The 25,701-nt window shown below is 49.6% G+C and overlaps 8 protein-coding genes across 8 annotated transcripts; 3 read left to right on the forward strand and 5 right to left on the reverse strand.

Moving 5' to 3' along the window:
- Positions 1 to 3,696: 3,696 nt before the first annotated feature.
- EDB91DRAFT_1246420 (uncharacterized protein) lies at positions 3,697 to 6,426 on the forward strand (the record flags this gene model as incomplete). The annotated part of the gene is made up of 5 exons (XM_041322660.1): positions 3,697 to 4,244; positions 4,297 to 4,348; positions 5,113 to 5,247; positions 5,348 to 5,601; positions 6,117 to 6,426. The coding sequence occupies 5 exons, from the start codon at positions 3,697 to 3,699 to the stop codon at positions 6,424 to 6,426; spliced, it is 1,299 nt and encodes a 432-aa protein (XP_041179499.1).
- Positions 6,427 to 8,703: 2,277 nt separating this feature from the next.
- EDB91DRAFT_1328227 (uncharacterized protein) lies at positions 8,704 to 12,678 on the forward strand (the record flags this gene model as incomplete). The annotated part of the gene is made up of 10 exons (XM_041325272.1): positions 8,704 to 8,753; positions 8,807 to 9,394; positions 9,465 to 9,979; positions 10,025 to 10,570; positions 10,623 to 10,755; positions 10,814 to 10,956; positions 11,015 to 11,174; positions 11,231 to 11,849; positions 11,915 to 12,255; positions 12,293 to 12,678. Exons 2-10 carry the CDS (start codon positions 8,941 to 8,943, stop codon positions 12,676 to 12,678), a joined length of 3,297 nt encoding a protein of 1,098 aa, XP_041179500.1. The 5' UTR covers positions 8,704 to 8,753; positions 8,807 to 8,940.
- Positions 12,679 to 12,752: 74 nt separating this feature from the next.
- On the reverse strand, positions 12,753 to 14,396 carry EDB91DRAFT_153869 (P-loop containing nucleoside triphosphate hydrolase protein). Its single transcript, XM_041326254.1, has 3 exons — positions 14,296 to 14,396; positions 13,085 to 14,241; positions 12,753 to 13,026 (listed from the first exon to the last, which is right to left on the reverse strand). Exon 2 carries the CDS (start codon positions 14,164 to 14,166, stop codon positions 13,138 to 13,140), a length of 1,029 nt encoding a protein of 342 aa, XP_041179501.1. The 5' UTR covers positions 14,167 to 14,241; positions 14,296 to 14,396; the 3' UTR covers positions 12,753 to 13,026; positions 13,085 to 13,137.
- Positions 14,397 to 15,681, reverse strand: EDB91DRAFT_153907 (uncharacterized protein). The gene is made up of 7 exons (XM_041326255.1): positions 15,508 to 15,681; positions 15,263 to 15,438; positions 15,085 to 15,205; positions 14,981 to 15,037; positions 14,748 to 14,930; positions 14,564 to 14,686; positions 14,397 to 14,513 (listed from the first exon to the last, which is right to left on the reverse strand). Exons 1-6 carry the CDS (start codon positions 15,547 to 15,549, stop codon positions 14,624 to 14,626), a joined length of 642 nt encoding a protein of 213 aa, XP_041179502.1. The 5' UTR covers positions 15,550 to 15,681; the 3' UTR covers positions 14,397 to 14,513; positions 14,564 to 14,623.
- A 1,384-nt stretch (positions 15,682 to 17,065) lies between these two features.
- On the forward strand, positions 17,066 to 19,557 carry EDB91DRAFT_1270217 (general amidase; the record flags this gene model as incomplete). The annotated part of the gene is made up of 9 exons (XM_041324561.1): positions 17,066 to 17,329; positions 17,381 to 17,540; positions 17,597 to 17,709; positions 17,768 to 17,910; positions 17,968 to 18,341; positions 18,390 to 18,436; positions 18,491 to 18,762; positions 18,849 to 18,991; positions 19,046 to 19,557. The coding sequence occupies 9 exons, from the start codon at positions 17,066 to 17,068 to the stop codon at positions 19,165 to 19,167; spliced, it is 1,638 nt and encodes a 545-aa protein (XP_041179503.1). The 3' UTR covers positions 19,168 to 19,557.
- A 208-nt stretch (positions 19,558 to 19,765) lies between these two features.
- On the reverse strand, positions 19,766 to 20,497 carry EDB91DRAFT_1121530 (uncharacterized protein; the record flags this gene model as incomplete). The annotated part of the gene is made up of 3 exons (XM_041318233.1): positions 19,766 to 20,086; positions 20,119 to 20,282; positions 20,309 to 20,497. Coding segments are annotated over 3 exons (429 nt in total), but the record flags the coding sequence as incomplete, so codon positions are not given.
- Positions 20,498 to 20,509: 12 nt separating this feature from the next.
- EDB91DRAFT_1049838 (kinase-like domain-containing protein) lies at positions 20,510 to 21,503 on the reverse strand (the record flags this gene model as incomplete). The annotated part of the gene is made up of 4 exons (XM_041313490.1): positions 20,510 to 20,827; positions 20,878 to 21,093; positions 21,144 to 21,181; positions 21,320 to 21,503. Coding segments are annotated over 4 exons (756 nt in total), but the record flags the coding sequence as incomplete, so codon positions are not given.
- A 2,651-nt stretch (positions 21,504 to 24,154) lies between these two features.
- EDB91DRAFT_1270225 (uncharacterized protein) lies at positions 24,155 to 25,075 on the reverse strand (the record flags this gene model as incomplete). Its single annotated transcript, XM_041324562.1, has 2 exons — positions 24,155 to 24,980; positions 25,028 to 25,075. 2 exons carry the CDS (start codon positions 25,073 to 25,075, stop codon positions 24,444 to 24,446), a joined length of 585 nt encoding a protein of 194 aa, XP_041179506.1. The 3' UTR covers positions 24,155 to 24,443.
- Between the last annotated feature and the right edge of the window lie 626 nt (positions 25,076 to 25,701).

Genomic DNA, 25,701 nt, shown 5'->3' on the forward strand with positions numbered 1-25,701 from the left:
TTATGTTCACATAACGTTTGCAAATGGTGACCGACTACTCATCCATAAAATCTCTCCGGCAGCGCATCGAGTGGGTTATAGCGGTACAAATTTTGGGGAGGCACTCCCACAATTCCCGTGTTTCTGCGAAGAGTTGTGCAGCTAAAGTGGAGCCATCACGCGCAAAGGCACGAATGCTGAATGACATGACCAGCCAGTCGCCTTGCATATCGCAACCTTCAATCGTGGCGGTGAAATGAAACACAGCCCTGTCGTACTCGCTTGCAGTGAGCTTGATGGATGCAGAGTCATGAGATCTGTGGACAAATGTGCGCTGCAGGCGAGGGCGAGGTCGAAAGCAACTACATGCTCGATGGTTAGGTGATCGAAGATCATTGAATACCGTTGGGCAGTGTCATAATGGAAGGCGCGTATCTCTCGTAAACAAGCTGAGTCAGGGGGTAGCAACAAATCTCGCGCATAATGTCGAATAGGCGCGAGCATCTTAATGAAGTTGTCTTGACGGTAAACGAGAGCCTGTATAGAACATCGCATACAATGTTGATTTGCAGGAGCGACGGCAACAAATCGCGAGCGAGGGGGCCATCAAGACTCTAGGGCGAACGACGACGGTCAGAGCACGGCGACCATCATCGCCGAGATCCTGGATGGATGGCGAGCTGAGCGACAGCTGCATGGTGTTTGACAAGCTTTGGAGCTTTCCGTTTCCGGGATCGAATACCTTGCTTTGCCTATTGCCCTATCTCTTTAGCAATGTCGCTGGAGACCAGCCGTTTTACTGTACGGCATTTTCGAGTAGGTTGATGGAAAGAGGGTGGAATTTCAATTCCTTGAGCAGGTCCTTTATGTCTTCCTCGGCATCGCTACGACTGGCGCGGTGATATAATTGAAAGAATGCTGCTTGAGCAAAACTCGAGTCCAGTGGTAGAATATCCTTTGTTACCCATAGCACGTTCGGTGCATGCCTTCTACTACGCGACGTGAGAATCAAAATGACATCCGGGATGTCTGCAATTTTAGCAATTGCGGGTGGTATTTCTCCGAGCGCCGACGATTCACGGGCCTCCTCGAAGGTCTCAGCAGTATCCAGGACAACGAGAACGCTGGCAAAACGGGGAGATGTTGATATCTGACGCACAGGATGAGCGCCAGTAAACTCTATGCCAAGGGCTCCTACAAAACGAGTCATAAATGTTTAAAAAGTGATGGTTGACGGATCCAGGCCATCGTTGATCACAAAGAAGCGCCTATCAGCAAATTTCTCTATGATAAGCAGCTCGTGGAGGATAGCTTTGGCAAAAGAGCTCTTCCCAATACCTCCGGGACCGATCAACGCGGTATGCTCATATTGACGACGGGGTTTGTCAACTCTGCTACGGGATACTCACGCCCATAAAACATGGGGGTCCGTGGTGGTAGCACTGGTGGATAAGACCAGATTGCATTTCAAAGATGCGAATCGACCCACGAAAAGACGACGTGCGTTACGACATTATCGGATATTAGCAACTTTGCCCTCGAGTTCGGATGCCATCTTCTTCACAATCTTCATGTCGATCCCGATGCCAGCGGTTGCTTCAATCTTTATTCAGCAGGAGAAGTTTGGGTGAAGTTACAGATCCGTACCTTGAAAAGTGCGATGAAGCGATCTAAGTCATTTTCCCATACAACAATCCGGTCGCGATCGATCGTGACAGAGAAAAGCCTGTGCTAAAATCGTTTCTCCTTCTTTGAGGCTACTTCATTATTGATGCTGTTTACTGATCTGCACGGCATCAGTTTTCGATGGCAATTCAATCGCCTTGGCTTACACTCACGCGTTAAGCTCCTCCAAAGCATCCTCGTAGATCGTCTTCGGTAGCATCCTTTGGTTGCTCTTTCAAAGACTTTCCTGATATTTTCGCACTTCCTGACCATCGCCAGGAAATAGGACTTGTTCCTGATTCACTGACTGTACAGATTAAGGATCCCTTCATGAAACTTGCCAGTATTCCGCCAATGCACCTGTGCAAGAGCGAGTCTAAAGTTTGCGATCGTTCCAATGATACCTTTCGCGAGGTCGATAGGAACAAGGTCTTTCGTAGCATTGATGGCTGATATAGTGACGCCTAGCAGTGAAATCACGTAGTCGTCCTGGGTCCCTGGTTTCAGAGGCAGAATTAGATATACACCATGATCCATCGATATGCGCCTTCTTGCCTTTGGGATTCTAGACCTTCTAGAATTAGGCTTGTCATTGGTCCAGGATACCATCGCCTGAGTCCTTGTGGAAGAGCGTCACAGATCAACTGCGCGCCTCAGCTTGCTTCGAGCCAGTCCTGGAGGGCGAGAAACTGCACAACATACCTAGAAGGAACACCTATCTTCCTTCTATTGGGTCTGCCTACGGGAGACTACAGCATACCATACCAGCGTTAGCTACCATATGTGCTTCCAAGCACAAAGAACTCCAGCGAACCTGTTGTCACGTCATGTAATGTCACTTAAACGCGCATGTCACATTGCGTTGTCACGCCTCATCCCCATGTTGGATGACGCGACGTTGAATCTCAGGTCATAACGGCAAGTTCTTTTCGCCCCCTTACTCCCTTGGATACCAAGTGTCGCCAGCGCGCTGTATGGCTAATTGCGGCACGTCGTGATAAAAATAAAATCGACATTCCTGACTAAACCCGTCAAGTCCCATGAGGAAAGAAGGATTGAGTAGGACAACGTGTAGGGATGGAATTCAGTTGGCTCGTTCTTCGAGAGCACTAGGCCGAAATGCTAGCTGGAATCAGATAGATTACTCAGAAGCATGTCCTCAGGGCTCAAGGTTTGAATCAGAAACTCAAGCCGTTCAGCATACTCAGCAAATTCCACCCCAGTTGACGCTCTGATGTTGGATACCGCATGCGCACGGGGCCGACTCCGAATCAGCAAAGAATATGTTCGACCACAACCTACGGCAACCAACGACTGTAGAACCAGCGCTTGTATGCGTACATACACGAGAAGAGCTTCATACCCGAAGACGAAGTGAACCCGTAGATGAGGGCGAGCTCAAGGCTGGATCATGACCGACTGGAATCGGATTGATATGGAGTCATTCTATGAGCTCGGACATGAAGTGTGAACGATTTGAATGCGGACAGGTTTGTCAGGGCTCAGGGCTCACGACTGGTTGACTATCAGGGAAAGTCCAAGGGATGAAAGCAAGCTGGTGGGACGTGGAGAGGTCGACTTTGCACAAGTCGAGATTTGGTGCGCAGGGAAGTGGAAGTGGAGGATGTGTATGTAGCCAGAGGTAAGCGAAAGGGTCCTTGGCCTTAGAGGGTGACGTGAATTAGCAATGGCGCCTCGAGGTAACGCGAGTGATCCGGTACGTACGCACTTCGAGCGTGAACCGTGATGACTCTCGAAGTACAATCTCCCTTGACAACCTTAAACCATGGCTGGAACCTACAACTTGAAGCCGGAGTCAAAGTCCAAGCTTCAAAGACAACCACACAGAATCCCCCAAAGGCAAGTAGGATTGGACTCCATAGTTTTGCAGGACAATGAACTCGAGTTTTGGTCCACCACAGATAGCTCTGCGCTATGGCTGGTTTACTGCTGCTTAAATATGTTGGAGCATTTGCATCCTCTTGACTTCCAATTTGTTCCTACCCCAGTACCTGATCTTAATTACCCCCTGAAGAGAATACTTCTATCGCTATGATATCGCTCGATACTAAAGATCAGAACCAAACCCAAGTTCCCGCAACTTCCACCCTCCCAGACGAGAAGGGCAAGGGAAAGGAAGTCGATTTTTCTGTGGTCTCCGACACTGAAGAATGGGGAGATATGTGGGCCGAGTGCAACGCTCTAGGAACATTTCAATGTGACATGGTGAATGTACCAGCCGGAAATGTCGGTACTACTAGCATAATCCCAACCGCTGCTGCCTCCCTCGAGTCGTCTCTCATGGCCCCTTATCCCCCTCCACCTTCTCTCCCCAACGACCCCTCGTGGCCCCAGATCCATAACTTTCGCGATCTGTCTCTCATTCCCACATACCCCTCTCCACCTTCTCTCGTCAGTGACCCCGCATGGCCCCAGAATCTCCGCAATCTCCATGAATATTCCCCTCGCCTCGCCTCGCAATACGAGCTTACACAAATCGAGGTTGACAATCAGCCGCCCGAAGACATTCTTGGACAGTTCCAGCCAGACATGGAATACGAAGGTTTTCCCCTCATAGAAGAGTTTTCAGGCCCGACGATGTAAGTGATCTGCGCTTCGATTGTGAATCATGATACTGACGGTCAACTGAAGTATTTACGATCAATTTATGGTCTGCCCATACACAGCCATGCAAGGGGCGGAAGTAAGCCTCAGCGACTGGATATGAGATAACGTGAGTTATCCGTGCTGCGCTCGAGCGCGAATCATGGTACTTACTTTAAATCAAAGTGAACCGTGACAATTGTTTATGATTCTATGAGATCAGCGGTGATGAAGGGGTGTGAGGTTTTAGCGGAGACGTGGATAGAAAGAAGAACAAGAATACTTGTGTATATACTTACATTGAACTCATAACGCTCACAAGGTGTGAACAGATAGTGCGCTGCGACTGGTTGGCTTTGAATTCGGCCTGGCTCGCATGAGAATGAGCGAGGGAAGGAACACTTCAAGATTGGCATTTGAGCGAGCAACGTAGTAAGGCTCCCTGTATTGGTGAGTAAGGCTGTTCTAGTATGGCACAGTACCGGTCTTAGCGTTGGGTTTGTTAAACCTGCCACTCACTCAGATGACGGAGGTTAGGGCTGCCCGTCCCCCGAAGTACATAGTGTCCCCCGACAACCTTGCATCAAATGAAGATGACTACAGTTGAACCGACGACGTGAGGCGTGAGTCAAGGTCCAAGAGCAACCAACCACACCGCATCCCCAAAAGGCAGTAGTATTGGTCCTTTGTGCAGGATAATGAACTCGAGCTTTGGTCCATCGCAGGTGGCGTAGCGCTGTGGCGCTTTGTCGTCTGTTGTTTTAACAGTCAAGGATCTGTCTCCTCGTTGACTTCCAATTTATTCCTCCCCCGCACTTGATCTTGATTACTTCCAAAAACGCTGAAGAGAATACTGAACATCAGAACCCAACGCACCGTGCACCTTCCGCCATCCCAGACCCGAAGGCCAAGGCCAAAGCACTCGATTCATTTACTACCTCCGACTCTGAAGAACCCAGAGATAATAAATGGGCCGAGTACCCTTTCCCATGCGAAATGGTGAGCGCACCAGCCGAATATGCCCGCTGCTGCCTTGCTCGATTTTTCTCTCATGCTCACCTGTCCCCTTTCACCTTCTTTTCCCGATGACCCCTTGTAGTCCCAGATCCACAACTTTCGCAATCTGCCCCTCATTCCCACATATCCCTCCCCACCTTCTCTCGTCAATGACCCCACATGGCCCCAGAATCTCCGCAACATCCATGAATATCCCCCTCACCTCGCCTCGCAACACAAGCTTACACAAATCGAGGTTGACGATCAGCTGCCTGAAGACATCCTTGCACAGTTCCAGCCAGACATGGAATACGAAGAAGGGTTTCCCCTCGTGGAACAGTTTTCGGGCCCAACAATGTGAGTAATCTGTGCTGCGCTCCAATTCAATCATGATACTGACGATCAATGGAAGTATTTACGACCAATTTATGGTCTACCCATACACAGACATGAAAGAGGTGGAAGTAAACCTCAGTGGCTAGAGTATCCAAGAACGTGAGTGATCCATGGTGCGCTCGAGCGTGAATATTGATACTTACTTTCAATCAAAGTATATACGCATCGCAACAGTCGATGTCGTCGACATGATACTATGAGATCAGCGGTGATGAGGGGGTATGATTTTTCGGAGATGTGCAAAGAAGGGGGAAGAGATTAGGGTATGATGTGTTCCAACACTTACGGAAGAAGTGGCTACATAGAAAGAAGATCATGAATATGTATAAACAATGAGAAACCCGTAACGCTTACGAGGTATGAGCAGATAAGACGCTGGAGCGTTGGTTTTGAATTCGGCTTTTCTGACATGAGCACGATATCACGAGGGAAGGAAAACTTACAGGGTCAGCAAGGCTTGAATAAGGTTGTTCCAGTATACAGGCACTCAGCGACAGCGCCGATCTTGCGTTTGGCTTGTTGTACCTGCCACTCAATATCACAAAGGTCAGCGCTGTCGCCGACGACAGTAACTACGAATATGAAGAGGAGGGGCAAGACGAGGATGATGACTGTTGGGGGTGCGGGGGCGGGGGCGGGGGCGGGGACGAGAGTGAGGAGGAGGAGCCATCTGTGTATGAGTCTTGGAATGGCCCTCGTGGTGAAGAGACGGAGGGACGGTGGTGGCGAAGAGCTTACGCGAGGGAGAAGAGAGCTCTGGCGAAGCAGAAACCCTCGTGGGCTTGAAAGGGGTTCGGGATCCCACAACGTGAGTGATCTGCAGCTTCGAAAGTGAATTGTAATACTTACTAGTCAAAAGAAGACTGTTCATGTCATCGGTGTGATACGATGGGATCAGCGGTGATGGGGGTGCGATATTTGAGCGGGAGATCTGGATGGAAAAGGGGATAGATTAGAGATAGAATTCCCGTGATGCGTCCGAATACTTACGGGGGAAGAGCATGGATATGTGTATGTCATGCGACTTGGACGAGGAGAGTGAAGAGGAGCAGGATGTGGGTGGTGGGAATTCGTGCGACGGCGACGACGATTTTGAAGAAGACCAGTAATACGAGGAATGCGAGTCTTGGAGCGGCAGTGCTGGCGAAGAGGACCAGTCAGACATGCAAGATGAGGAATGTAGCCGCCCCCGCGTGGAACAGTTTTTAGGCCCCATAACGTGAGTTATCCGTGCTGCGCTTCTTCTCCAATACCTGTATACCTCGTTTTGACTGGGATCCGATCAGGAAGAAGAAGACGAGTATTGGAGCGGCGACGACTACCAGTGTTAAGAGGGCCAGCAATACGAGAAGTATGAGTGGAAAGGTGGTGCTGGTGAGCATGAAGAGGATCAGTCAGACATGCAATTCCACGAGGGGGCGACTATATTCTTTATATTCTGCATACGAAGAAATCGCCGCCCCCTCGTGGAACAGTTTTTTGACCCCGCACACTTCAATTGACTGTAAGTATCACGATTCATGTTCGAAGCGCAGAACACTCACATTGTTGTGGAGCCCCAAAGCGGTTTCAAGCTCCTGAGGCTTGATTCCTCATCTTCCATGCCATTGGCTGGCTGGCCTTCTTCACCGTTTCGACACAAACAGTAGTGACGGTTCATGCACACTTCATATCCTTCAATTGAGATTGAGCGTCGGTATGACGATTCATGTCTGAAGCGCAGCACAGATCACTCATATTGCACGAGCCGCTACTACTGTTTATGCCGTCGCGATGATACTATGGGATCAGCGGTGATGAGGAGGTGCGATGTTTGAGCGGGAGATGCGGATGGGAAAGGGAGAGATTAGAGTTAGGGTTCTTATGATGTATTTGAATACTTATGGGGGAAGAGCCTATGCATATAGAAGAGTGAATATGTGTGCGAAACCGATGAGGTTCGCGAGGCATGAGCGGATAGTGTGCTGCAAGTGGTTGTCTTTGAATTCGGTCCGACCGAAATCGAAGTGAGCGCGGTGTTACGAGGAGAAGCAAAACTTACAGCATTAGCAAGGTTTGAGTCGACATACATAGTAGCGCTTCTTGTGAGGCTGTTTGAGTGCACAGCGAACTCGGCGGCAGAGCACCGATGTTGCATTAGGCCTACTATTCATTAATATCAGAGGTTGGCGCTGTCGCCGAGCCCGAATTTGGCTCGAAAAGGATGTGGAAAGGCAGTTCGTTGACTGCTGTGTTGCTGATGGGAACGTTATCGAAGGACGACTGGAATGAGGGATGTCAGAATCAGAACAAAGAGAAATTGCGACATAGCAAAAGAAGTAAAGTCACGAAAGAGGAATGATAGAAGTTGCATAGCACTGAAGCAATGCGCCACAGGATTGGGCCTGGTCACCATGCGCCGCAATCACCTGTAGGATGTGAGTGTGAATGTGAGTGTGAGCGTGAGCGTGAGACATGAGGAAGCTGTGACCACGATGCTGTCGTGCTGTGCATTAGTTAATCTAATGGGCGACGGACGAACGAGATAGCGAGATAGGTTGGCGTTGATACTAGTTATGCACTAACTAGAGTACCGGCGCTAGCTCATCCACCGCATCAGGGCTGTTGAAGATAGGAGGAGAAAAGCTGGTTGATCGTTAGTATTTAGAGCACGGAGATGCGGACGCTGATCGGTGCCGGTGAAGATCCGAAGTTGATGAGAACGTAGTGGAGTGGGATGTGAACTTCTGTGAAGAGGTAGAATGAAAATGAAAGGAAGGGCTTGGCTGGCCATGGAGAAAGGAAGACGTATTTGTATGGGCGAGCCGTGGATGCCAGGTACGTACGCAGCACAAAATTGATTGGAACATCAGCTGATAATCGTCACTACATAAAAGAAGACCGAGTAAAGAACTTACACGAGGAGAAGGCGAGGCGAGTTGATAAGATAGAGAACAAAGCCTGCAACCACGTGTTAGGGTACTTGACTGAGACTCTGGTCATCGTCGGTCCGAGACTTGTTCGGATGGAACTACGGAACTCGATGTCCGTGCTCATATAAATCAAGTCAAGCGACTTTGCACACGACTAGTATATCTCTGATCGTTATCCTTGATGATGAGCTAAAGGTTAGCGTAAGTGCCTCGTTGTTGCGGCGCGGCGTACCTTCTAATACATGATAGCACAGCCACGATATCACAGAACAAAAAGCGCTGCTGTCAATTGAATATTCGCACGCCTCTCTGGCAGGCAGACCGTGCTTCGATCTTAGTTTTTTTCTCTCGTTGTACTGAGAACCTGCCATTGTAGTGCACGGACCTCATGTTCTCCGTCGCCAGTGCCGCCGACGCTCTTCTCGGTGTGCGCGTCGCGTCGCCCACCGTCGTCCTCATCGCCACTCTCTCCCTCATTTCCTCAAAGCGCATCTGTCCACCTTCTCCTAGTCCAATAACGCCCGTTATCGTAACATCACGTATTCCCCGCAGAACTCTCATCCTTGCCCTACTCAGTCTCACCGCATTCACCTTTCTCGCAGACGGTCTTGCATACGTGGTCGATGTTGTCTTGAATAAAGTCTGGCCCCAGGCCACTGGCATCGAGATTGCAAGCTTGCTGGGTTTGCTGGCCTATGCTGGTTTGGCAGCTCTTGGCGCGTGGAAGGACGCGAATGACGCCGAGATCTGGAATCGCAGACGCGTCAGGGCTGCAATTGCTGTCGCTCTCGCTCTCGATATCGTCCAGGTCGTCTTCGTAGCCCTATCCTTCAAGGGGACAGGTACGTCGCTTCCATCATCAATTCATTTACCTTATCAATCAAATTCCCTTTTTGTCCAACTCTATTACAGACCCACATCACATATGCACGTCACCCCTCCGGTCGTGCATACCCAATATTCTCCATGGTGTCCTGCCTCTCGCACGTGTTCTCGTGCTCTTACCTCTCCTACTCACTTTCTTCTTCCCCCGCGTCATATACCTGTCCGTATCAAACGGTTACACAGCAGAGGCAGATGAGACCGCACCTCTCATATCGGAGCGTGACTCCTGCGTGCCTCATGATTCTCTACTTTTGCAACCAGAAGATAACGACAACGACCCTGACGGTCCGAGCACTGCGAAATACGGCACCTTCACATCCAGAAGCGGTCCTACAACCCGCAGCCGCGTCCCCAGTTCCAGGCGTGCGAGAATCAAAGAAGGTGAGGCTCCTTGCATCCGTAACAGGCACAATCTAACTCATTCCCAGACAACCCCGCACGAAGTGGTCGTTGATCCTTCCTGGCGTGAACTATTCATTCGTATATCTCACCTTACGCCTCATCTCTGGCCTTCCCGCTATCCAAAGTTGCAATTCGTCGCTGTAAGTAATTCCATGCACTTTGTTACCTTAATTAAAGCTTTCTAGTTCATCTGTCTGCTCATCCTCGTTCTCGGACGCATCGTCAATGCATTGCTCCCACTCACCCTCGGTGCGCTCATCAGCACATTCGACACCCCTGGCGCCGCTCCCTTGCCTGCATTCGGTTCCAGCCCGTGGCCATACCTCATCTCATACGTCCTCCTCCGCTTCCTCTCCTCCTCTGGCGGTCTCGCAGCCATCCGCGACGCACTCTGGATCCCACTGATGCAATACTCGGACAGAAGCATGAGCATGCTCTCATTCAACCACATTCTCGCTCTCTCCCTCAGCTGGCACACCAAACGCAAGACCGGTGAATTACTCCGCATTCTCGACCGAGGAAGCGCAGTGAACCGCGTTGGCGAGCTTGTTGGGTTCACTGTATTGCCTGCACTCGTGGATGTGGTCGTTGCGCTGGTTGTGTTTGTCGTGAGGTTTGAGCCTGCGCTGGGTGTTGTGGTTGGGGTTGTGATGGTTACTTATATGTGGGCAAGCGTGGTGTTGACGAGGTATCGGACGAGGATACGGAGGCAAATGAACGAACGGGATGTGGTGGGTGCTCTTCCATCTTTATTTTACATGAAGCTGATGGACATGCGCAAAGGTCACTCGCGGGATTCACACCGACTGTCTCCTTAATTACGAGACGGTTAAGTATTTCGGCGGTGAAGAGTACGAGGCTCAGAGATATACTAACGCGATCGGAGAATATCAAACTTTGGAGAAGAGAGTCGTTCGTAAGTGCTACTTTCTTATCATCGCATCACAAACTTGAACGCTAATCTCCTTCCGTAGTTTCTCTTAACCTCTTGAACCTTGTGCAAACTCTGATCATAACCTTGGGTCTCTTGGCTGGTTCTTTGATCGTTGCGCTGCGCATCACGAGGGGCCAGAGCAATACGAGTGATTTTGTTGTGTTCATCACTTATTACGCGCAGGTGGGTCCTCTCGTAGGCTTTCATTGGCGGATTGCTGATATCTTTTTGATCACACTAGCTCTATTTCCCACTCTCGAATCTCGGTGGCGTATACCGTGCTATCAACCAAAGTCTTATCGACACTGAGAAACTCCTCAACCTCCTTGCTGAGCCTACCGAAGTTGTCGATGCACCCGATGCAAAGGAACTTGTAGTCGAAAATGGCGAAGTCGAGTTCGGTATGCAACCCACCCTTCCTTTCTCAATACCCATGCTAACCACCACCATCACACAGAAAACGTCTCCTTCTCGTACGACGACCAAACCACCGCACTGCACAACATCTCCTTCAAAGTCCCCCGCGGAGGCCGCGTAGCCCTCGTCGGCGAAAGCGGCGCAGGCAAAAGCACCATCCTCCGCCTCCTCTACCGATTCTACGATCTCCAACCAGGTAACGGCCGTATCCTAATCGACGGACAAGATATCCGCACGGTTACGCTCTCAAGCCTGCGTCGTGCAATCGGCGTAGTACCCCAAGACCCCATCCTCTTCAACGCCACTATCGGTTACAACATCGCCTATGGCCAACCCTCCATCCACCCACCCCCCGAAAACACCATCATCACCTGTGCGCAAGCTGCGCAGATGCATGAGCGGATCATGAGTTTCCCCGAGGGGTATGAGACGAAAGTTGGGGAGAGGGGTGTTAGGTTGAGTGGGGGCGAGAAGCAAAGGGTGGCGATTGCTAGGACTATGGTGAAGAACCCGAGGGTGTTGCTTCTGGATGAGGCGACTAGTGCGTTGGATAGTGCGACTGAACGTGGGGTGCTGGAGGGTGCGCTTGGGAAACTTGTTGATGGGAGGAGTTGTTTGAGTATTGCGCATCGGTTGAGTACGATTAAGGGGGCTGATTTGTGGGTTTTTTTCTTCTCTTCGCTTTGGCTTTGGGCTTTGGAACGGTGCTGATTGTGTCATGCAGGATTATGGTTCTCAAAGACGGACGTATCGTCGAACAGGGCTCACATAAAGAGCTTGTCGGACTCAACAGCCTTTTCGCATCCATGTGGGCAGACCAAATCAGCGCATCCGAAGATCCCAAACCCACAGCAGGCTACGATGCCGGTGTCGGTACCGATGACGATGCACCTGTCGTCGACATCCCCGAGTCCGAAACACTTAGCATGGCAGTAGTCGAAGATCGCATTGCCGTCGACTCTCCGCAGGTCGTAGCAGCGTCCCTGGAATCCAAAGCAGACTCCCCTGCACCTGTAGCATTCCCCATCTCAGACGACGCACCTTGCGCTTCCTATTCAGCTTCAGGTTCTGATCCTACAGCGCTAGCGTTCCCTACGACAAGCATCTACTTCCGACACGCCTTCTGTCCAGAGCCACAGCCATCCCGAGCGGTCAGCTGTTCCTATACATGTCCAAGGCGCGAGCGTTACCTTCGATGCGGGTGTAGCTACGCCCCCTCGCACCGGCACGCCTGAACCTGGATCATCTGGGAGTGGAAGGAGAGGACTCTCGACGCAGAATATCCAAAGACTTGCGAGGAAGATGAGTTTGAGCGGAAAGGCTCCGAAATTGCCTAGTCTTCCTGGGGTGTTGAGGCGGGAAACGAGCGTGGTGAGCAGTTCTGCGCCTGTTACTGCTAGTGGGAGCGCGAGGGAGAGTGTGGATGAGGGGCATCAGGAGGTTTCAAAGAAGGACGAGAAGAAGAAGAAGAGGAAGAGTTTTATTTAGATGACGCGTTGATTTCTTTTATTTTTTCTTTCTCTCCTTTCTTCGAGGTTGCCTTGCCTTGTCATGTGTTCTTTGATGATCATTTACTTTTGACGACCTGCGACGACTCACATCATCTCATCATTTTTCTGACATGCATTTTTCAACCATCTGTCGTTTTTTGCGGCTTGGATTTATGTTTTCGATACGTGCTGTATTGATATCACTCGGTCAAATGTCTGCTTTGGCTGTTCACGTGGTTCTTGCATCGTGATTGATTTACATAAATTGATGTTGGCTGGTAGCTTGCTCTGACGTCGTAACCCGGCTGCTGCTTGCTTCAGCGCTGGATTTCACCGCTTGCTGGGTCTAATACCAATAGGTCTCTAAGAAGCAGCTTGAGACTGCAGTAAGAAGGAAAGACTACCTTCGTTAATATTAAGTCGTCCAGTCTAGGGATCGATACTAGGCGAAGTCCTGTCACCTGTTAAGTCTTCGAATCACGTCTTTTGCTAGACTCTCTTCCATCCCGCAGCGTTTCGTGAGGACGCCGAAAACGTCTGACTTGCTTGGACGCCCCGTTGAGAGGTCTTTCGACTTTCCAATGAACCTGCTAAGCCACCCTTCCCCTCCATCCCTGCTAAGCCACCCTTCCCCTCCATCCCAGTTCTCCACCTCATGCACATGGCGTCTGATCAAGTCGCCCACTGCTTCTCTGGACGTGTTGTACTTCTTCTTGTATCTTGGGTCCATATTTTCGGCCGCAGTGATACAAGCATGATCAATACACTTGACCGCATGGCGCTCGAACGACCCCTTGTTTCGCGTGTACCACTCATCCATGGGATCCTCCCTCTCCAGGTGAGTAACGACGAGCGCAACTGGTATCTTCTCCTCGAAGAGAAATTCATAGAATAGCCTGTAGATGGCAGCAAACGATGGTTGTATCCTGCCCGCCTTCATGCAGTATAGCAGCAGATGGGGTCCTCCTTTCGTCTTCAGCTCTTTCATCAGCTTGTGAGCATTCGTGACGGCGTCAAGAAATCCGACAGGGTCCATGCGGTCGTCGTCGATCCCGGCAGTATCATAGATGCGATATGGCACGTTGCCGATGATGACATCATATGCTTCATAACGCAATGTACAATGCCTGGTGTCTAGAGAGGTCCTAGCGACCTTCCTCCTGGCGAGGAGGTTGATGATGGAGCTTTTCCCGACGTTACTCTCTCCAAAAATGATTATAGTTTTTATGCCAGAGGATCGAGTGACTTCTACTGCCCCTGGACGAACATTGTTCATTGCAGAGGGTCGAGGGACTTCTGCTGCCCCTAGACGAGTGTTGTTCATTGCAAAGGGTCGAGTGACTTCTGTTGCCCCTGGACGAATAGTATTCGTTGCAGAGGATTGAGTGACTTCCGCTGCCCCTGGACGATCCACGGGGTCCCAAGACCAGCATTTTTGTATTAAGTTCCAGTGATTGTCAAGAATGCTGTCGGGACGCGCATGCATGGTTCGTTTCGATAGCTCAATCGTAATTTGATGCGAATGCCTCTTCTCTTTCCATGGTGCATCACCCGAGATGATCTGAGTAGTGAAAGCTTAACATAGAGCCACACGAAAAACGAAAAAAAAACTCGCACAAAGAACATGACGCTACCAAATGAATAGACGTCACTCTTGAAGGTAGGTCTTTCAGGGTCACGCTCGATTCCAATCACTTCAGGCGCACGCCATCGGGAATCTAAAGTGCGGGTCGCAGTCATCGTGGACAATTGCAGGTCTGCGTCTCCTGGGACTGCCGCGAGACCAAAATCAGTGAGACGCGGACTCCCCGAACCATCTATGAGCACATTCGCCTGTGGCATATGAATGAGTGCGACATCCACGAAGAGGCGACCAGACATACAGGATGAAGGTCACCATGAACGACATTCTCTGAGTGAACTGCCAGGACAGGAATCAAGAATCAAAATAACGAGATGATGGGAATCAACGAACGATATTTCAGACCTTCAGCGACACCCTTGGCCTAGTTGCATCAAAATCGATGAATACTTGTTGAATGTGATTGATGCGAGCAAGGAACCCACCAAGCCATCTCTAACGGAAACGGTAAGGGTTGTAGCTTTCTCGAGGTAGACATATAATGTCCCAAATGGCATCCATTGTGAAACGAGAGCCGGAAATGGAGAGTCAACGTTTGCAGTGCCGAGTAGTGGCACGATGGTCGCGTGTTTCAGTCGAAGCCACACCTTGGTTTCTCGATGTATTCCCTACATAGACCATGTTGAGTGATTTGATCAGCGCACACCAGAAGACTGACTTTGTTAATTCTTTCCATTTCTTTTCCGGCATCGATCTTGAACACCTTCACTGCGACCTGATAGATATTAGATGGACGAGCTCGGGCAAGCGGGGCAGACAAACCTCCATCGTGCCTTTGCTGGACTGGATGGTACGCCGATGCACCACGCCAAAGGCGCCAGCGTCACAAGAAGTTTCGAGGTTCAATGTCCCAGAAATTTGAGATGTAAAGTCACTAGGGGTACTATTGCAAAGGATGATGAATGGTCAAGCTTCGATGATTGTATGGGAGTGGACTCACTCATCAGACGCAGGTTCCGTCATGCGAGGCGTCAGAGTACCAGAAGTCGGGGGTGGTACGCGAAAGCCAGCCTGACTCTGAGCGAGCCAACTCTCATCAGGAAGTGGGTCAATCTCTTCTACAGGCACATATATCCCGTCTGGCCCTCTCTGGACTTCGGAGAAATAATGCGCATCCTGTGTAGCGTCAGGCTCTTGTGTGAATCACTTCCGGCCTCAGGGGAAGCATAAACTATCATGACTCACCTTACGGGCTCTGCGTTGAGCATGCCAGCCCGCGCTATCCATGAAATGGGAGGGTCAATTCGTATGGTGTCAGGTGGTTGGTAGGCGGGTTTCAAGAACTAATTTCGCGATGCGACCTTTCAAGTCGATGCCAGGCGCTCACCGTGACCGGAGTTTATACACTCATAAGGCATGTTTGCAGTACGGTGCCCATGCAGCAGTGATGTGGTAATTTACATACTTATGTAAGCGTCAGTTGTTCGCTTCCTCATGTAGTGCTTACTTCAATCCATGCATTTTACAGAGTCAGTCATATATATGTTATAACTACAGACTCCGGAGCAAAGTACAGACGGTCTACAAATTTCGAACGAGCTCTAGGAAAAGTACGATCCTCCCATTTCAAAATTGTCCTTGCTAACAAGCTGCGGTTGTCACTGAAGACAGGAACTTTGCAGGGACTTGGTGAAATTATCCACGACACGGTTAGTGTCAATAGTATGCTGGAGCTCTCAAGTACATTAATGTTACGCTGCTGGCAGCTGATTAGTAAAGCATTCAACCCCTTTGAATGGTTTTTTCCTATCAAAATTGTTCATCGCTCCGACTATGACTATTCTTCCCCTCAGTCTCCCTAACTCCAACTCCGTGTTTCATGGTGCGTATAACCGATGTCTAGGCTCGCATACTCGGACCGCCCGTGCTCACATGCGCTCGACTACTGGGTTGCATGTTAATATATGCCCTAAGTGCCTTTGTTTATGACAATATCGCCAGCGACATTCCTAGCTGTGCAGATGACTTCTCTATGTTGAAATTTTTTACTTTAATCATTTGCTCTGTTTGTGAGTGTTACAGTTAGTTTTGTGTGTACGAACTGACATTTTGAACTTGCAGTCAATTATCCCGAGGAGTCTTAATATTTCGGATATTCGACCCTTCCACTTGTCGAGGTAGCATAACGTTGATTGCAAGTCGAGCACAGCTCGCGCTATCGTTGGCTAAATTGCAATTTTCTCTTGAAGCTATGACTGGCTACATGCCTGCATGACTTGAGCCGCAGCTTCCGAGCAATCTGTCCAAGGCTGCGCGTGTTTTGCTTTCAGAGCCTTGGAGGCTACTGAGTGATGTTAACTTGTCAAGCACCATGCCGTTTGCAGCTTGATCATTTTCATGTTATATGCATCCTGAGGCTCCATCTTTGGTGTGACGATCTCTGCTATCATCATAAGGGGCACAGTGAAATTCGCCGCCAGTCAAGATGAAGTCATTAGCTTAGGCTAGCTAGCTCGCCTGTACAACGGTAAGTAGTCACGATCTGCATGGGATACGGAAATAGCTTCTGAGGATGATTCTTTGCCAGTGAACACTGAACCGGCCTCTCGCCCTGAACCGCCATATCCTTAGCTTCACGAAGGAAGGGTATCTCATGGAGTGGCTTCCTATAATATTTTGAGACTCTTATCTCATTATTAATATCAGTTACGGAGAGCCTTCTATCCGTCTTATCTCTTGTGAAAAGTGTTAGGCCTCAATACCTTTTCGCCCTCGTCCAATTCCATCTTCAACGAGCCACGACATGACACATTGGACTGCACTTGTCGCAGAGAAGCAGCAGAGGCAGCTGAAGTCCATTCCACAAGACTGGCTTGTGTCTCCGCCTCCAGACTCTACTCTAGACGTGACCGGATTCCCGGATGCGTGCGGCCTTCTAAATGCACGAGAAATCGAGATTACTAATACTTCGGTGGATGCTTTGTTGGACAAACTTTCGTGTGGCGAATGGACAGCTGTAGACGTGACCACCGCGTTCTACAAGAGGGCCATTGTTGCCCACCAGCTCGTGAGTTAATCTGCGTTAACATTCACGATGTTGCATTAACCGGCCAATGAGGTCAATTGCTTGACGGAAATTTTTGTTGATCGTGCATTAGCCCGAGCGGCTGAACTCGATGATCACTTTAAACAGACAGGGAAGGTTGTTGGTCCCCTCCATGGGCTGCCAATCTCTCTCAAGGACCAACTATGTATCAAGGGAATAGAAACCACTATGGGTAAGCAATGATCAATGATAACCCGGGCCCGACGCATTATGAATCGCTGGTCCTAGGTTATATCTCGTGGATTGGGCGGTACGCAGAGAAAAACGCGGTGCTGGTCGACATTCTGATCGAATGTGGAGCTGTGCCATTCGTCCGCACAAACCTTCCGCAGACAGTCATGGTGAGCGAACACTCGATACGATTCAAGTTGCTACTCAGGAGGCTAAAAGTATCGTCAGTGGCCAGAAACCTTCAATAATATCTTCGGCCGGACGACTAACCCATACAACCGCTCTCTGACCCCGGGTGGGTCATCTGGAGGAGAGGGCGCGTTAGTTGCCCTCAAGGGAAGCCCTTTGGGGGTGGGTTCTGATCTCGGGGGGTATGGAATGGATTTGGAAGTACCACTGGTAGTAACCTTCTGACGCCCTCTCAACAGTTCTATTCGTATTCCATCTGCATTCTGCGGCTTGTACAGCCTGAGACCGTCGTACGGGCGTGTACCGTACTGTGGCGCCCTCAACTCACTTGAGGGTCAAGATTCGGTTCTCTCCGTATTCGGTCCTATGGCGAACAGCATCGGCGGCGTCAAAGCCTTCATGAAAGCTGTTGTCAACGCTAAACCATGGCTCAAAGACCCTCTTGCGGTTCGGAAGAAATGGGACGAAGACGAGTACAATCTCGCAGACCATGGATCTGGCAAGGATTTATGTTTTGCGATCATGTGGGATGATGGCGTTGTCGTGCCTCACCCGCCTATCAGGAGGTCTCTAGAAGTCACCAAAGCGGCTCTCGAGAAGGCGGGCTACAAAGGTTTGACCGTCTAAGTCACTCTGTCGAATTATGCTCATTTAGTGGTAGTTGTTGACTGGAAGCCCATCAAGCACAAGTTGCTTACAGATACCACGGCAAGGAATTATGACTCTAACTATGGTGCCTATTGACCTAGCAGCTCCGTGCAGCGGAACATCCGGAACGCTGGTTCTGCCGAGGATTGCATGATCACGACCTCTGTTACAGGCGAACCAATAATTGCAACAATGGACCTGGACAACTCAGATGCTGCGGCAGCACCCTTCCGTCCGCCGAAGATGGGTATCACCGCATACCAGCTCTGGCAAGTGCAGAAACTGCGCAAAGATCTTCGGAAAGAATATCTTGACCACTGGGAAGAAACTGCGTCGGAGACTGGTACAGGACGGCCTGTCGACGCGATCATCTGTCCAGCCTCGTCGTACACGGCAACTCCCCTATGGGAAAAATAGGTCAGTGTCTTTACATATTCGGAATTTGGAATTATCAATGAGACACAATGCTCAGGTACACTAACTACACCGCTGTTTGGAACGCGCTCGACTATCCCGCTGCGACTTTCCCAGTAACCACTGTCGACCCCATTCTCGATGCGAAGAAGCCTCGTCACGCTTTTTATGACGACTTTGATAAGGGCGTTTACGAAATGTGTGAGTAGTCTACCAGCATTCAGTGATTATTTAATGGGCCGATGATTGATTCAGACGACCCGGAGAGATTCAAAAACACACCCGTCTGCTTGCAACTCGTCGGTCGGACTCTGGAGGAAGAGGCGGTTATAAAAATGACCGAAATTGTTGATGCGGCGCTGGCATCCGCCAAATAAATTCAAGGTATACCTAGAACATGCAACGAACGACACCTCACACTTAACATCACCCTCGATACATGTACATTCGCGATCTCCACAAATCAATCGTTGAGATAAATCATCATTGGGTATGGCTAGAAGTCTTGATTTATATAACTGAGACAGACAGACCAGCTAGAAACCTACCTGATCGGCAATTCTGCCAGTGTTTTCCATGTACCATGCGGCTTAATCAAGCTCATCACCTCCTCTAGGTATCTCCAATACAGTACAAGGCGTATAGAATGGCTCCCGGGAAGCGGGTGGAAGAATAATCCATCAGCTCGCTGTAAAAGCAAGTCAACCGGTAGTCATCTTGAGAAGTGCCCTCAATTAGCTCAGCCGTGTTGTACAGCACATGAGTGGTGCACGATGAGAAGCAAACAAGGTGATTAGTTGCAGGAGGTTGGTTGACATGATGCTACTGTCCTCGGCGGGATGCATGGTACGACTCTCGTGAGTCATTACCAGTGACTTCGGATCGAAGTAGCTGGTTGTGTCCACTTGGAAGACATTATACCATTCTTCATTCAGCAACACTTGTCAAGGCTCCCCATCGTTGAACGATTCAATGAAGCGCGCTAGCTTCGTCAGCTCAGGTGGTTGTTGTAGCCTAGGTGGTAACGTATGTACGTGCGAGGGAAGAGTCTATGAACCATGATAGCAGCAGTGGTAAGATTATACTAGGATTGATTTTCGCCTCTATTGATCTGCTGCGCCACCTGCTGAGCGACTTTCTTGGTCATTCCACATCGTTTTGTGAGGATCCCAATGATATCTGTCTTCTTGGGACGTCCAGCGACGAACTCCACGAGCTTGCTACCGGGACGAAGCAAGCCATCCTTGGCCTTCGGTCCACCCTTCCATTGATGCGTGGCAATGAGCCTGAACAACACTACAGGAGTAGTTTCTCGCGATTCCTCATACTTGTCTCTATGCCTCTCGTCGAGAAGATTCGCCGCAGTTATGCATGCGTGTCCTACGGACCGGATGTCATGCTTCTCTAAGTGGCCCATATTCCGCGTGTACCAGTCTTCCAGGTTCGTCTCTCTTTCGAGGTTTGTGACGACTAGCGCAAGCGGGACCTTTTGCTTCGCAGAAAAATTCGAAGAACAACCTGTAGTTGCCTCTGCATGGTTGCCGTGACTCTGCCTCCGCGTATACAGAAGAGCAAGAGGTTGATACCTCCACGCTCTTTCAAGGTGTTGATGAGGCCATATGTGTTTGTGATTGCGAAGAAGTGCTCCCTGGTTTGTAGACGGGGCCCCTCGAGGCTGGCCGTGTCAAACACCTGGTATCGAGTCCCCACTTTCGAAGGTTATCGTGTACTCCGACCAATGCAGAGTGCAGCAGGTGAGAGTCGGGCGATATGTGCGCTAATGTCTCGGCCGGCCATGAGGTTTATGACGGAGCTTTTGCCCGCCCCTGTCTCTCCGAAGATCACGATGTTCGTGCGTCTAATAACTTCCACTGCCCTTGGGCGACCCCCCGGGTCCCGAGACCAGCATTTTTGAATCAAGCTCCAGTGATCGTCAGGGATGTTGTCGGGACGTGCATGTATGGCTCCTTTTGATAGCTCAATCGAAATTTGATGCGAATGCTTCTTCTCTTTCCATGGTACATCCCCCGAGAAGATCTGAGAGGAGAAAGGTTAGAGTAGAGCTGCAGGAAACAGATAGGTCGCACAAAGAACATCACACTACCAAATGAATAGACATCACTCTTGAAAGTAGGCCTTTCAGGGTCACGCTCAATTCCGATCACTTCAGGCGCACGCCATCGAGAATCCAAATTGCGGGTAGCGGTCATCGTGGACAACTGCAAGTCTGCGTCCCCTGCGACTGTTGCGAGACCAAAATCTGTGAGACGTGGATTTCCTGAGTCATCGATGAGGATATTAGCCTGAGGCTTATGAATGAGTACGACATCCAAAAAGAGACGACCATACATACGGGATGAAGGTCTCCATGAACGACTTTCTCCGAGTGAACTGGATATGCATCAAAAACAGGAATAAGGACTGGATTGGAATGGACCAACGGTAGTCGAGGCCTTCAGCAACACCGTTGGCCTAGTTGCATAAACATCAATGAATGCTTGTTGAATGTGATCGGTGTGAGCAAGGGACTCACCAATTCAACTTTAGAGGAAGCGGTAAGGGTTGCAGCTTCCTTGAGGTAGACATCCAGTGTCCCAGATGGCATCCATTTGGAAACGAGAGCCGGAAACGGAGAATCGACCCTTGCGGTGCCAAGTAGCGGAACGATAGTCGGGTGTTTCAGTCTAAGCCACACCTTGATTTCTCGACGTATTCCCTACATAGATCATGTTAAGCGAAGGGCGACTCGATCATCACCCTCCAGTTAATTAGAAGATTGACCTTTTCAATTTTCTCCATTTCTCTTCCAGGATCGATCTTGAAGACTTTCACTGCGACCTGAAGGATAAATTGGGTGGACGAACTCGGGCACGTTGACCAGACAAACCTCTACTGTGCCTTCACTAGACTCGATGGTTCGCCGATAAACCACGCCAAAGGCTCCAGATGTATATGGATATCCGAGATCTAACGTCCCGGAAATTTGAGACGTAAAGTCACTGCGGGGGTCAAGAGGCTTTGATTATTGATGGGAGAAGACTCACTCTTCAGGCGCGAGTTCCGTCATGGGTAGGGAGGCAGGACTACTTTGCGGGAGGCGGGTTTCAGGAAGTGGAGTTTGTGATGTGGTCTTTTCAAGTTGATGCGCTACTACATAGCTAGGCGCTGACTAGAGTTTATAAGACGACCTGTAAAGCCATGCTGCAGACCGTTGTCCGAGAAGCGAAGATGGTATCATGATCACCTCGAGGCATATGCATGGATCCGTAATTAATGGTCGCTGCTGCAATTTCATAATATAATATGTACCGATCCATGCTATAGACCCTCTTACGTGTCCTTCATGACTCGTTACTTTTGCAGTGCATGAGGCCTTGAAAGAACACTCAAATTGGAGGTCGATAGAATTTTAACCTTCCCGTTATCCGAAGTTGTAATTCGTCAAGTCATCGTGCTGTGACCCGTCCAAAGATCTTTCCATCTGTGTCCCAGCACTGAACATCTCCATCTCCCTCCCGCACGCAACCATCTTGCCGTCCGGTGATAACCCCAGTGTAGTTATGCTTCCGCCCTCGCCTTACCAGAGCTCTCCAGCAAGAAGTTCTCTGTCGCAGTCCCATTTACGCATTTTGCCGTCTAGCGAACCACTCACGATGTGGAAGCAGTCGTGCAAGAAGACGAAATTGCGAATGTCATTCCCATGGCCTTCAAATTTGTGCTTCGGTGTTGGTCTTTTGATTGCGCTGGGGTTGAAGCTTTCTCGGGGGTTGGTTTCGTCGAAGATCCAGAAGCCATGGCTCGATAAGGTAAGGCGATGATCAACCTGGCTCTGACACGGTTCGTGATCAATCATGGGGGGAAAACAGTTGACCAGTGCTCACCAGGTTATCCGCTGGTCTTTTGCTGTGTGGCAAGCCAACAATGCGGGCGAGTTTTTATATGTATGGATTCCATGAGGGGGCGCTAATTGTCCATTGGCAGGCTATGCAGCCTTCCTCCATTTCGGCTGGTTCGATGTTTCGTAAATTGTGATGTGACCACTGTCCTCTTCATAAGTATCATTCGCCCGGGTCACGTCATATTGGCATGGCGAGCTATGCTCCGGCGCGTGGGCTCGGGGCAGAGGCTGCGTCCTTCAACTCTTAACATAATTCTGGCACCAATTCATTCTCTGCTTCAGAGCCCACATCGATGTTCGTTTTCAATCATCGTGCTTCGAGTCCCCGGTATCCTGCACCAAGCAAAATATAACATACCTCGCAGTATTAGCAGAGGTCTAGATGAGCTAACGTGATACTCACGAGAGAGGATTGCAGGTGCGAGAGAGACAGGGCTGCGCAAGGGGAATCTCATGCCAGGTAAGTTCATTTTGCTTCCGGTCCATTGCTATATATTGATTTTATGCCTGCGCTTTCAATCAGAAGTGACTGCGAGTACACATGACCTTCCCTTATTTCCTGCATGCATTGTCCAATCAGGTTTGTGACCCATCCCTCGCGATGACCGTGGACACTCGTTACACGCCTGTCGTAGTTCACAAGCCAATTCGACGGTAGCTTAGGGGAACCTATCGATATCCTACGGAAGGGTCGTTTCTTCAGTGCGAGCCAGGAAGGAACGAATAACTCTGAGATAGAAGCATGGAATGAACACAATTGTTGATGTCCGTTGTAATAATGGGTGCGTTTCTCCACCTCACCTCACCTTATCGAACCAACTTACGTGTCTACGTGTCTATATTGACTCATCCTAATTTCATCTGCACCAACACGTCAGTCTCAGTATGCGTCTCACCAAATACGGGATAGGGCACTCGTTCAGCGCCCTGCTTCTTTTCCTTTGCCTGCCACCTCAACGAACTCTCTCTTTCCATGGAACCGAGCTTTATCTAGATGCCTAGGTGAGTTCTTTCTTCCCGTTGATTCCCTCTCTCTCCTTTCCATGCGTTCTTTGTAATGATCATTTACTTTTGACGACCCCTACGACGACTCACACCATCATTTCTCTGACATACATTTTTCAAACATCTGTTGTCTTTGCGACTTGGATCTTTTAATTGATACTACTCGGTTGAATGCCTAGACTTCGGCAGTCAACCATGGTTCTCATATCGTTGCTCTGATATCGTTGGCTTGTATGGATCTTCGATCGTTTTCACACTGGCAATTGCAACATGACCTTCGCACATAGACTTCCCGCTCGTCACCTTCGCACTATATATCACAGCAAATTCAACCATCTCAGTCCCAATCTGCCCCAGTCATGGGCTTGCACCTCCTGGGGCTACTGTTGACGCTAGTCCTGCCCTTCAATTATGAGGAACAGCACATCATGGTTGTCAAGGGATGATTGTGCTCGCATGCGTGACCTGAAGACCATTACATTGCCCCTCGAAGTGGTGGTCATAGACTAAGGTTGGTACTACTGTTTGATTTGTGCCCCCGATTGCGCGAATAATTTGAGCATTCTTAGTGCTGCGTGAAATTCGTCTAGACTCGATCAAGGGAAGGTAAAGTAAGGTGCAGTTTTCCTGCCTGTGGTCCGCCTTCCTCCTATGATTTTCACGGAAATGGGTCCTCATTTCACCCAATAAATTACACTACTACAACAAAGCAAATTTGAACATAATTCGTCGAAGAGGAGAGTCGTGCAGTCATACCTCGTCTTTCTTGATCATATCAGCCAAGGATGTTGCGAGTTCTCGAGACATTCCGCAACGCTTCATGAGGCGAGGGATAAGATCCTTCCTGCTCTCAAGCGGATTCCGACCAAAGAAGCTCCGGAACCGACTGTCCCCTCCTATCCATACTTGCTTCTGACCGTCAGCAGCATGTTCTTTGACAAGGTTGCGGATTATGACGCGCGATTCGTCATAAAGATGTGGGTGTTTGAGTGTCTGTTTATCAGCGGCAGTGACGCACGCGTGACCAGCAACATGAATATTGCCTCGATCGAAAATATCATGGTTCCTCTTCCACCAGTCCTCCATCGATTCCTCACGTTCGAGGTTCGTGATCACAACAACAATGGGAACCTTCTTCTCGCAGAGGAATTCGTGAAAGAGTCTGTAATTTCTCTTCACCGTAGTAGTGAGTCTGCCTGCGCGAACACAGAACAGAAGCAAATCAATGCCACCGCGTCTATCCAAATTCTGGATGAGCTTGGAGGCATTCTCGACAGAGTAGAGGTACTGTTTTATTCCCAGCTGCGGTTCCTCGAGTCCAACATATCGAACACCTTATAAGACTCGCCACCAAATTCGACAGTATAATCTTGCGAGTGCATCGTACAGCGGCCCACGTCAGGGGATGTGGGTGCTACTGCTCTCCCGCCATGAGGTTGACGAGTGAGCTTTTGCCTACCCCCGTCTCCCCAAAGATTAAGATATTTTCCTTGCAACGCATCCAACGGCTTGCACTGCTCCTGGGCGATCCTGCGGGTTCCAAGACCAGCATTGTTGCATGAAGTTCCAATGCTTGTCAAGGATGTTGTCGGGACGCGTATGTTTGACTCTTTTCGATAGCTCGATCGAAATTTGATGCGAATGCTTCTTCTCTTTCCATGGTACATCCCCCGAGATGATCTGAGTGGTGAAAGAGTTAAGAGAGGTACACAAGAAAACGAAAAAAATCGCACAAAATACATAACACCACCAAATGAATAGATGTCGCTCTCGAAAGTTGGTCGTTCAGGGTCGCACTCGATTCCAATTACTTCAGGCGCACGCCATCGAGAATCCAATGGCTAGTCACAGTCATCGTGGACAATTGCAAGTCTGCGTCCCCTGGGACCGCCGCAAGACCAAAATCTGTTAGACGTGGACTCCCCGAACCATCTATTAGCACATTTGCCTGAAGCATATGAATGAGTGCAACATCCACAGAGAGTCAACCGGACATACAGGATGAAGG

The sequence above is a fragment of the Suillus paluster genome, assembly GCF_016628075.1.
Source record: "Suillus paluster strain FC165 chromosome Unknown EDB91scaffold_14, whole genome shotgun sequence".
Lineage (NCBI taxonomy): Eukaryota > Fungi > Basidiomycota > Agaricomycetes > Boletales > Suillaceae > Suillus > Suillus paluster.